The 12,592-nt window shown below is 40.0% G+C and overlaps 1 protein-coding gene across 2 annotated transcripts in view; it reads right to left on the reverse strand.

The window, feature by feature from the left end:
* Positions 1 to 1,223: 1,223 nt before the first annotated feature.
* dclre1a (DNA cross-link repair 1A (PSO2 homolog, S. cerevisiae)) overlaps positions 1,224 to 12,592 on the reverse strand; it is a 76,271-nt gene continuing 64,902 nt past the window's right edge. For both annotated transcript variants that reach the window (XM_060842111.1, XM_060842110.1), the window contains exons 8-9: positions 4,398 to 4,539; positions 1,224 to 1,775 (exon numbers count right to left, since the gene is read on the reverse strand). In XM_060842111.1, the coding sequence (XP_060698094.1) occupies positions 1,579 to 1,775; positions 4,398 to 4,539 (339 nt within the window). In that variant the 3' untranslated portion in view covers positions 1,224 to 1,578. The remainder of the gene's footprint in view (positions 1,776 to 4,397; positions 4,540 to 12,592) is intronic.

Raw genomic sequence — 12,592 nt, forward strand, 5'->3', positions numbered from 1 at the left:
CGCAACCTGCCTATATCTTCCTGACTCTGGTCCAAGTTTATGTTGCCACAAATTCAATTACTGGTTCAGTGTCACTTCTGGAATTGTTTTTTTCAGTACCAAAGTACAAGTAAAACACCCGCTTATCTTCCTACGCTCTTTGCTGGGCACCCTACTGTATTTTTTGTTTTTTCAGTGGATCCCCAGTGGATCCTTTTTTGCATTACATCTATGGACTTTGCTCTCATTTCCACCAGAATTTTAGTTAGTTATTGACCCCTTAGGTCCCCAACGAAATGTGCTGTTTTGTTATCACAAAATTGACACCGATCACCAACCTGGAGATTTTTACTTCTATCTTTTGCCTAGTGTGGAAACAAGCCCTTTGGCCCAACAAGTCCACACCGACCCACTGAAGAGCAACGCACCCAGACCCATTCCCCTACATTTACCCCTGACTAATGTACCTAACACTATGGGCAATTTAGCACCGCCAATTCACCTAGCCTGCACATTTTTGGACTGTGGGAGGAAACCGGAACACCCGGAGGAAACCCTTGCAGACACGGTGGAGTTTGCACAATTCTCCCACAGACCGTTGCCCAAGGCGGGAATTGAACCTGGGTCCCTGGCGCTCGGAGGCAGCAGTGCTCACCACTGAACCACCCCTATGGGCATAGTTCTTCATGCAAAATGTCTATAAATGAGTAATTTTAAAATTTAAGTTAAAATACAATATTAGCAGAATGACATGAAATTTGATACGTGGATGTTTGCATCCTTTTATAGTATAAGGAATAATTATATTAGATTAGATTCCCTATCTACAATGAATGACTGGAGACCATCCACGTTCAGAAGCTTAAAATTCAAAACTCATTTTTCTTCCTTAGGTCTCAATCACTACTTCCAATATATGTTGAGAGGTATAGTAAGGTAATCAGTGGTGATTCTTTCCTAGTGGGAAGTGCCTAGCTTTTTCATAATCCCAACCCATAGGCAAGAAAATGCCTTACAAGACGTATTAGAACCTTAGAACAATACTTCATATGTTACTTTCTCACAATTTGCTTAAAATCTTAGAAAAAAAGTGTTAACCAATGAATGTACATGATTGGCAAGTCGACATGTCTTGCATTTGCCAAGAAATACATTAATAGAAACAAATTATGTTTGCTACAGATTGCATTTCTGTAGAATTATATGCAGCACTGAAGAGGTTCAGACACATTTCTCATCTTTATTTCTGTTATTATAAATGATTCAAAACCTTGGATTGTAGCATCATTCATGTTACTTGGGCCAACCTATAATTTATTGATATATTTCTCAAATCAGTTATATTGTATGTAGTATAATTACCTTTCTCAAAATAGTGCTAAAGTCTTCCTGCATGATGATCAAGTATTGCCGAACATTTAAGGCCACACAGATTCATCACTTTAACATTCTTTCCACATATAATCTGTACAGTTTTAACTATATATCTATAGAATATCAATTACTTTATAATTATTTTATTTTTAAATAAATTTCATACATTCGTTTTCGATCTAACTTCATAAAGACACTTTAAAATGGATTACATTCTCTACACATTTACACAAAATTAGTTGATTCTGGATGTGTAACATCCGTCTGTTCAGTATTTATCATCCATTCATTAAATATCTTGTCCATCATATTCCTCTCCTGCCAGCTTCCATTGTTAACTGTTGGAATTATTTTATCTGGTTTCAACCACTGTACAAATCTCTTCATCTCAAGGTAGCTACTGTGTTCACTGTAAGGAACACCTGCAACACATCATAATTGTACAAATAAAAATTAGAAATTAACAGGATGGATATTAATTCTAACCATCCCCTCCTCCCAACAGTCTACTTACTTATTTTGTAATGTTCTATTCTGTACTTGTCATTGAGATTTTGTTTTACGGAGGAGAAAGTGAGGACTGCAGATGCTGGAGATCAAAGTCAAGAGTGTGGTGCTGGAAAAGCACAGCAGGTCAGGCAACATCCGAGGAGCAAGAGTATCAATGTTTCGGGCATAAGCCCTTCTTCAAGAAGGGGACTACGTGGGGTGGGGACTATGAGTTGGGAAATTATGGAGAGAAATCTCAAGGATACAAGGTCAGTAACCGTCCCGGAAACAACAGCTGGATCTTCAGATCATGGACCAAGGTGATACTGTAAAGTCTATTTTTTAAAAAATATTTTTGTAGTTTTTATTGTGGGCTTAAATGCGAACATAATTGTGAGTACTATTTACACAGTTGCTGGTTCAAGCTGATAGTTTGCAATCAAACTGCAAACAAGAGTCATGGATAAATGGTGATTTAGCTAGCCACAAGTAGGTGGTTGGTCTGTGGGCTAGTGAGCAGCTATCAATGACAAAGACCTGCCTGCCAGCAACTACACGATTGAGACAACCCTTGAGAACTGAGATGAGGAGGAATTTCTTCAGTCAGAGGTTGAGGAATCTGTGGAACTCATTGCTGGAGAAGGCTGTGGAGGCCAAATCATTGTGTCTTTAAGTCAGAGATGGATAAGTTTTTGATTATAAGAAGATCAAAGGTTATGGGGAGAAGGCAGGAGAATAGGGTTGAGAACATATCAGTCAAAAGCAAATGGTAGAATGTGCTTGATGGGCCAAATAGCCTAATTCTAATCTTGTATTTTATGGCTCATTCCCAGTTAGCTGAGTAGCTTGGGATTGTGAACAAATTAAGGAGAAGCCATTAGATTTTCAAAGATTCAGGAGCTGTTTGTTCTCTGCAGTAAAAGTCACTAAGCCTGAAGAATACCAGTTTATTTCTCTTTCATCAGTTGCTGCAAGCTGTGAATTTTAAATAATACGTTTAAAACTTAAGTCACTGTTTGAGTGAGTTGCCTCCTGCGAACAAGTGAAAGCACTTGGCAAAGGATGACTGAGAAGCAACATTCTGATCAGCATAAGAATTGTTCCCATAAACCCTGTTTAATGGATAGGAACCACTAAATTGCTTTCCCAGACTTTCCCTCTGCCCATAACAACAATGTTAATTTCCTGTCTGTCTGTATGTGTGCAAGGTGGAGTTTTAACTCGTAGAGTTACATACTAACTGTTTTTTTTTCTTTTTCTTTCTTTTGGGGAGGGCAGGGACTAAATCAAAATAGAAGTTGTGGGGCGGGGGGAGACTTCTGTGTTTTTTTTTGGTTTTGTTTTTTAGAAAGGAAACACCCAAGTGGCCTGTCACAAGCAGTGCCCTTCACATCAAATACCTACTGACTGTTTGCAGAGGAACCTCAATTATCCGAACGTCGGATTATCCGAAGGAGATGTATAGGTCCCGATAGAAACATTACATCAAAGAAGAGTTTCCAACACTGATCACTTCTGTTTATAGTAATTAAAAGTGAACACGGCTTACTGAAATGCTTTTCCTAGAGTTCTACACAAGTATATACCCTAAACCTCCCTTCCCCAGGGAATCTCTCCAACATTGTTCTGTACACAGCAAAGGTGGAAATGGTCAAAAGGTTGTGTGTAAGGCTGTGTGCGCGCATGCTAGTTGGAGTCTCACCCCCCAAATGCAGCAGTAGTCTTGCTGTTGGTGTCCAGTCCCGCTGCCCTGTAATGGGGTCGGGGGAGGGAGTGGTGTTGGACGGGTTTGGGGGGGAAGAGTAGGGGGCTCGCGCACGTTGTGCTGCTGCCTAGTCTCCCAAACAGAGAGCAGCCATAACAGAAAACTCCGACTCCCAGAGGAAAGGCATTGAAATCAATAAACTGATAATCAAATTATTAATTATCCTGCCCATCTCATTCAAATAATCGAGGTTCCTCTGTAATTGTAGCTTATTTATGATTTGTAAATAATAGTGATTCTTGTTAGTATAGAAACTTGATTTGTGCTTTTTGAAAACCTGGGTCTGAAAGTCAAGTAAACTGGAGAATTCTGCATACTACTTAAAAAATCTTGATCGTTTGTGAAGCTACCAGGAATAGTAAGGCTCAACTTCCAGCAGACTCACCCAATGAGGTGTAAGAATACGAAAAGGTTGAGTTGGTGCTCAGCCTAAGGTAGAGATAGGGGTAGGGGTAGGGGTTGACATGCCTTACGACAGAAGTTTTAACCTTGTCAGCAGATTGATAATGAAGCCAGGTTTAGAGCTGAGAAAACAATTATGGAAAGTTTACAGGGAGACAAGTTAGAGTGTGTTTGAGGAGAGCATAGAAATTAACATGGTCAAGACAGTTCTCAAGGAAGAGATCAAGTGCAAGTAACAGGCCAGATGGAAGGGAAGTATTGGAGACAGGTGAAGTGGTTCATGGGCTGGGAGAGTCTCAAAACTTTACTGTTCCACTTTCATTGTATGCACAAAGCTCATAAAAGAAATATACAGAAAACAATTGCAAATCGCAGAATATTTACCTACCATAAATTGTGAACTTTCCTTGAACTCGAGGCTTGATGTCATGTATTGTACCACCTAGGCCTGAGTATGCCCATCCAGTTGGTTTGAATGCCACAATTTGATCATACTTTCCTGGGAACTTGTTCATGTGTGCTTGTAAGCCCTAAAATAGAAAACATTACTTAGAGGCTCAACTAAAATGGAAGGTTTGCAGAACTGACTTTTCTGAATATTTGATTTTGCCCTTTCTTATGAACTAGATTTTAACTACATGGCTTGGAATTGGTAAGAGAAAATCTACTCCAAACTAAAATTCAGGTCTATTAACTTTGAAAGCATAAAGATGTATTAAATGCGACTGTCTAAATGACTCAGCATTTTGAGAGGGTTCGAGTATAACAGTAGGGAAGTCTCAATGGAACTGTAGAACGTGCTAGTGAGACCACATCTGGAGGTCTAGGAGTAATTCTAGTCCCTTATTAAGAAGAGGATATCATTTCATTGGAGGTAGTTCAGAGAAGGTTCCCCAAGATGATCCCCAGTTGTTGTGGTTCTGTTCGCCGAGCTGGGAGTTTTTGTTGCAAACGTTTCGTCCCCTTTCTAGGTGACATCCTCAGTGCTTGGGAGCCTCCTGTGAAGTGCTTCTGTGATGCTTCCTTCGGCATTTATAGAGGACTGCACAAAACTCTACATAGGACAAACAGGAAGACAGCTAACAACCCGCATCCATGAACACCAATTAGCCACGAAATGACACGACCAGCTATCCTTAGTAGCCACACACGCAGACGACAAACAACATGAATTCGACTGGGACAACACCACTATCATAGGGCAAGCCAAACAGAGAACAGCCAGGGAATTCCTAGAGACATGGCACTCATCCACAGATTCTATCAACAAACACATCGACCTGGAGCCAATATAGCGGCCACTGCAGCGGACAGCTACTGACAACCGGAAGCGGCAGAGACAAGCCGCTATAAATGCCAGAGGAAACATCACAGAAGCGCTTCACAGGAGGCTCTCAAGCACTGAGGATGTCACCTAGAAAGGGGACGAAACGTTTGCAACAAAAACTCCCAGCTCGGCGAACAGAACCACAACAACGAGCACCCGAGCTACAAATCTTCTCCCAAACTATGATCCCCAGTATACAGGGATTGTATAATGAGCAAAGGTCGAACAGGTTGAGATTCTACTCACTGGAGTTTAGAAAAATGGGAAGGGATCTCATTGAAACATTTGAATTCTGAAAGAGATTTGACTAAGGGTAAATCAGAGGATGTTTTGCCTCATAGGTGTGTCTAGGACCAGAGGGCTTAGTCTCAGATCAAAGGGATGCAAATTTAAGATTGAGGAGGAGGAGGAATCCCTTCTTTCAGAAAGTTGAGCGAGTCTTTAGAACTTCTTGCCATAAGCAGCTGTGGAAACTGAGTCCTTTTGGATATTTAAGATGGAGACAGATAGAGTCTAGATCAGAAAGAGAATCAAGGCTCATGAGGAAAAGGCAGGAAAGTGAATGTGAGGAATATCAGATCAACCATGATCCCATTGAATGGTGGCGCAGACCTGAAGGGTTGAACAGCCTACTCCCATTGCTATTTCTTATGGTTAGCATTCAAAATGAGAAAAACACAAAGTGGAATTAAAAAGAATATCGGATATTGAAACCATACTAGCCAGCCATTCTTACACTAATTTTAATGACTAAATTTCCAAGATTCATATGCTTTCATATTAAAACAAAGATCCAATCACCAAATAAATTTCAATGGTTTTCAGTAAAGGAATTTGTTCTCCTTCAGTATGTTTCATCCCTTTCAGCTATTGACTATTTATTCTTTTTATAGCTATTTAGAAACTATAGCTACATTAATAACTTTTAATACTTTTGGAGAATCTCATTAATTGTGCTTTCAAAAATACAGGTCCACATTGTAAGTATTTCATCCCGAGCCATAATTCCTAATACAAAGCAAAGAACCGCCATGTCAGTCAGCTTTTCAGAGAAATTGAAAGTTGACCCTAGCATTTGCTTGGAGCTAGAAGTCTGCTAGTTGATACGCAAAAAGATGTTAAGCATATTGGACACCATTCACAGCCATTTTCCTGACTAAATGCAAAAAGAACAAGTTGAAAGATAATATTACAAAAGGAAAATATTGCAGGTACTGAAAGTCCAAAATAAAATTACTTTAAAATACTCGGCAGGTCAGACTGACGATAGGACATCACCCTGAAAGTAATGCCAGAAAGACAATATAATTACCATACATAAAACTTTTCTTCAAATGACCATGCATGTCTCCAAAGAGAACAATGACCATTCAACCACATGAAAAATTATTTTGTGAATAATTTTACCTAATAGGGACAGTCAGATAATTTTGTTGCAGTGGACACAGTTTTAAGATGACGTGGTGCCATCATCCCAAATACTTAGAATCTGAGAGGACAGTTATGGAAATCAGCACCTACAGCTCTTTGCATTTAGTTATGTAAAATATGATCAAGGGATAGAACACTTGGGATCAAGATTTCCATGACTATAGATTAGTTTATTCTGAATTAGAAGCTTATAATGCATTAGTAAAATTTTTACATAATAATCCACTAATTATCACATCCTCACTTACATAAATAAAACAACTTTGTATACAATACTGTGTGCAAGAGATTTGAAATAATTCAGAATCATTACTGCTGTTTTCTCTTCAAGTTCGTGCTCTGTGCAACATGATTAAGGACTTGGCTCGGAGGAGAAAAACTGTCAGAGAAAACTACCATTTCACTCATTTGAAGTTGTACATTCAGGTATACAACATCTAAAAATAATTTAGCTTTATAGTGTACATCTGTGTTGTTTCATGAATCAGCTTGCTTCAGTAACAACATTCTCTCAAAAAAGGTTAAAACCCTACTCCATGTTACCACATATCCAGGCTGATCCTTTGGTGCAGTATGGCATTATTGGAGGCATTATCTTTCACATGGAATGCTCAACAATGATTGAGAGTGTTAAATGGATGTAACACATTCCAATGAACATTGTTGTTTTTAAAAGGAGAAACGGGGCTTCAGCTGGTGCCCTGGCCAACATTTATTCAACCAACACGATCGAAACAGACTAAGTGGTTATTCTTCATACTACTATTTGCACATTACTGGTTGGATTTCCCAAAAAAGGACTGCAAAAATAGTTTGAGATAACCTGCCAGAATTATTTAAAGGCAAATTCTTTCTTTTCTTTTATTGAATTAGCATATGTTTGTTTTAAAAAGTATCATTGCAAATTTAATGCTCACATTACTATGGACCATGTGGAGAAACTATATAGCAGGTAGCACTAAATGTATTTTGAAAGACAGAATAGGATTTTGATAGACTGGAAACAGGCAGAGTCATAAATACACCCACAGAAAGGAGGAAACTACACAGCAGATAGCTAGAGGCACGAGTAATTCTACACAACAAATAAAATGGGAAAAGGAGCAGGCAGAGTTTATAATGTGTTTATATGTAGAAACTGAAGCAATGGATGGGCTATTGGGCTGTATGTTGGTGATGGTGGTGACGGTGTTAGTGGTCCAGGTAGCTGTTGCGCACACTTGTTCATGCCAAGTAAAGCTGTTTCTAAAATCAAGACTCAACGAGCAGCTTGAAAGGTAGCCACAATAACGAATGCACCCGAACGGATGCAGGTACTTGAGACACTCAGAATGCACAAAAGAGCAACACTCTCATGTACTTTGCAAATAGTCACCACCTCAGACATATTTGAGCAATGCCACTTGTGTGAGTGTGCCCTCCCAGCAACTATGAAATTGATAGTGACTTAGATAATTTAAAGGATGGCAGTAGACGCAAGTCACTATAACACCAAAACTGACTGATCTCATGTACAAGTGGGCAGAATGCACAGAGTCCAAGGCTAATGTGGCCACACAAAGGTGATGTTAGTGAGACTTGCTTCCACTGCTGGATTTCCTCAGGTACCAGGACAATTGGTTGAGCAGTCAAGAGGAATTTATCTATAAAAGGGAATTCACTCTTTTTATGTGCAATTGGTGTGTCTCCACTTCAAATGTGATAGTGTCTTGGCACCTCTATCTAGAGTTAGTCACAGGTGCCACAATTGGTCGGCCTACTTAAATCATTGGCTGTTATAGGGCAAGATTATTTGTTGAAGTAGTAGCACTATGTGTAACCTTACAAGGGAGGGACATAGGGAGTAAACCGCCACCGCCTAAGCAGGAGGGCTAACACACAATAGATGGGGCTCCTGAAGCTGTAGAACAGCATTAGAGTTTATGCTTTTTATTCAAATGAGGAAGGAGCTACATGCCCACCCCATCAAAACAGTAAATTCCCTTCACTTCATCTTGCACAGATTCCCATCTCACCACTGACTTCCTAATGAACTGCCACTGTGGCAATATCAACTATTATCACCTCCATGGAAAGCAGAAAATTGAGATATGTCACTCCACCAATGAACCAACTGCTTTCTTGCAAGTTGTCCACTTTTTTTCTTGCAAGGTCAAGAGGCAAGTGATAATATCATGGGCCTCTTTAGATTAGATTAGATTACTTACAGTTTGGAAACAGGCCCTTCGGCCCAACAAGTTCACACCGACCCGCCGAAGCGCAACCCACCCATACCCCTACATTTACCCCTTCACCTAACACTATGGGCAATTTAGCATGGCCAATTCACCTGACCTGCACATCTTTGGACTGTGGGAGGAAACACACGCAGACAGGGGGAGAATGTGCAAACTCCACACTGTAATCAGTGATTGACTCTCATGCCTGGTCATCATCTCTCAGAATCCCTCCAATGTGGAAAGAGACCATTCAGCCCATTGGGTCTGCTCCAACCTCAAGAGCATTCCACTAGATCCAACTCACCACTCTATCCCTGTTACTCCACATTTAACATTGCTAATCTACTCAGTCTATACCTCACTGAACATTACCAGGCAATTTAGCATGGCCTATCCATCTAACCTGCCCATCTTTAGACCGTGGGAGGAATCGACACCATCCAGTGGAAAGCCATGCAGACATAGGGAGAGCATGCAATCTCCACACAGACAGTCACCCAAGGCTGGAACTGAACCCAGGTTCATGGCACTGAGAGTCAGCAGTGCTAACCACTGAGCCGGCCCCCACCCACTGCAGTTTTTCAAAAATTTGTGATGAGCTTTGCCCTTGGCTCAGGAATGTATCGGCATGCACATATGGTCACTACTTCGCAGTGCACAGACCCTTAGTCTGCTAAGTTCACTGGGTTGTTGGTAACCAGAGAGTTCGGAGGTCCATCAACAAAACGACCCTGGGTTTGCACCATACTTACCCAAGTTGATCTCAAAAGGACATTGAAGCACTTCCTGCACTGAATCCATCATATACTGATAATTCAATCTCAGAATTGTTGTGGCGCAGAAGTAGGCTATTAGGCCCATCATATCTGCAACTGCTCTTAGCATTTTTACTTAGTACCAATCTTCTTGCACACTTCCAGGCAATGAATTTCATACCCAACTAATCACTGTGAAAAAGCTTTTGTTCAGCTCACATTTGCTTGTTTTGTAAAAGTTTGAAAATGCATCCTTTGATTTTCAATCCAATGAATGGGTACAGTTTTCCGTTATAACTTTTCCAGGCCTTTGGTAACTTTGAAGGACTTTCTTCAAAGCTCCCATCTGGCTTTTGCCTTTCCAAGGGTGGAAAAAGGACCTTCTCCAATCTTTCTTTCTGACTAAAGTGTCTCATCCTTTGCAACGTTCTTGTAAACCTCTTCTCCACTCTCCCCAATGTATTCACATTCTGCCTATAGAGTAGCATCTACAATGCCCCTATTGATGAAGTCTCAAATATTGTATGCTTTATTAATAGCTTTCTGTCCTGCCACCATTAATGACTGATGCACTATACAACCTGAACATTCTTAGAATAGTACCCTTTATTTTGTACCATCTCTCTATATTTTTTATACCAAATGCAGTCTCTCACGTTGCTGCACCAAACTTGATTTGTTACCTATCGATTCACTTAAAATGTGTGAACATCATTTTGAGATTCTACACTGTCTTCTTCAGTTTACAATTCTCATAAGACTTGTATTGTCCATAAACTTTGAAATTTGTGCTGAATATCTGGTGTCAAGATGGCCTCCGGTCAGGATAATGCAGCACTGTGCTTCGAGTGGGACTTGACCCCACCACTTCTCAGTTCAGAAGAGAGCATCATTCTCACTATAGATATTTGACTTTCTTACTTTTTCTTGATGATATAGCTACGTTTTCAAACAATGCGCAGAATATCTCCCACAATATTTTATTTACGTGAATTGGACAACTGGCTGAAGAAGCATACTGCATAAGAACTGGTAGGCTAATTATTTGTAATGTATACCTTAATTCCCAAAGAGCAAATCTACAAAAGTCTAAAGTTACTGTCTGTTATCTCCCAATTATAACATTAACCACATTAAAATCAAGGAGAAAAACATTCAGCACATTCGATAAAAAGTGAACAGTAGATAAAGCTGACTTAATATCCTCTAATGGGACTGAGTTTCATACGATCATAAAGTGAATCACTAACTAGCTTAAATGAAAAATTGTTTAGTAGGTTAGATGGATAAAGTTTACAATTATATATAATTTACAGATTCCAAGTCATGTGATCATAAATCATTTTCAATTCCTAGAACTATAAATTGTAAGATTTTCTTAAGCAAAAAAATTTTTTAAAAGTTACTGTGTTAATGTCAGGCATTCAAATTATAAGCCAGTTTATGGGCTCAGTAACAACAGGATCAAACACCAGGAAAATACTTTAGAATAGAAATTAATCTTTCAGAATAGTTTTTACAAGGTGTCCTATCCTTTTCACTTCAGTTACCATAGCTATTCAATGTGCCTCTGTCATAGTGAATGTAGACAATATGGTTTACCAAATTTTTCCTTAATCTCCTTGGAGTTTAGGAACAATGTATGAAATTTCCTGCATTTACATATTCAATTACCTGAGGTCAAAACAATGTCATAGTCATTGAGATGTACAGCATGGAAACAGACCCTTTGGTCCAACCCGTCCATGCCGACCAGATACCCCAACCCAATCTAGTCCCACCTGCCAACACCTGTCCCATATCCCTCCAAACTCTTCAGATTCATATACCCATCCAAATGCCTCTTAAATGTTGCAATTATACCAGTCTCCACTTCCTCAGGCAGCTCATTCCATACCCATACCATCCTCTGTGTGTAAAAGTTGCCCCTTAGGTCTCTTTTATATCTTTCCCCTCTCACCCTAAAACTATTCCTTCTAGTTCTGGACTCTCCGACCCCAAGGAAAAGACTTTGCCTATTTACCCTATCCATGCCACTCAATTTTATAAACCTCTATAAGGTGACCCCTCAGCCTCCGATGCTCCAGAGAAAACAGCCCCAGCCTGTTCAGCCTATCCCTATAACTCAAACCCGCCAACCCTGGCAACATCCTTGTAAATCTTTTCTGAACCCTTTCAAGTTTCACAACATCTTTCCGATAGGAAGGAGACCAGAACTGCATGCAATATTCCAACAGTGGCCTAACCAATGTCCTGTACAGCCGCAACATGACCTCTCAACTCCTGTACTCAATACTCTGACCAATAAAGGAAAGCATACCATTATGATTCAGAGAACTTTAGATCAGAATAGAGCGAAGATTCATCTGGTTTAAATTGTAGCTCTATATAATTTACTGAATAAAAACCGAAAGGACTGCAGATACTGTCCCTGTTTCCACACTCCTCAGTGACCTCCTCCAGCTCAGATTCAACCCACGTGGATTCAAACTGAAGTTTCATTCCTTGTGCTTTAAATCCACCCAGGATCACAGGTATCTCCATGATATTCAACAATCTCCAGACAGGTGCTCTCACTGTATCCTGAGATATCCACTCAGTGTTATGCGGTGTCACATGCACATTGTTAATCTCTCTCTCCCCAACAGCATCGCAACTAGCTAGTTCAGGGCTGCATCACTCCACAGTTCCACTTCATCCTCTGACTCATTTGTCATGCTAACAAGAAACATTTTTGTTTGCTTTCAGGCATCAAGATGCAACAACTCAGAGATACCCATAGCCTTCTGGAACCTTCCTACTCTCCCCTCTGACTCCATCACCTCACCCAACCCCACTTCCTGTGAGGTAT

Source organism: Hemiscyllium ocellatum, chromosome 22, assembly GCF_020745735.1.
Source record: "Hemiscyllium ocellatum isolate sHemOce1 chromosome 22, sHemOce1.pat.X.cur, whole genome shotgun sequence".
Taxonomy (NCBI): Eukaryota; Metazoa; Chordata; class Chondrichthyes; order Orectolobiformes; family Hemiscylliidae; genus Hemiscyllium; species Hemiscyllium ocellatum.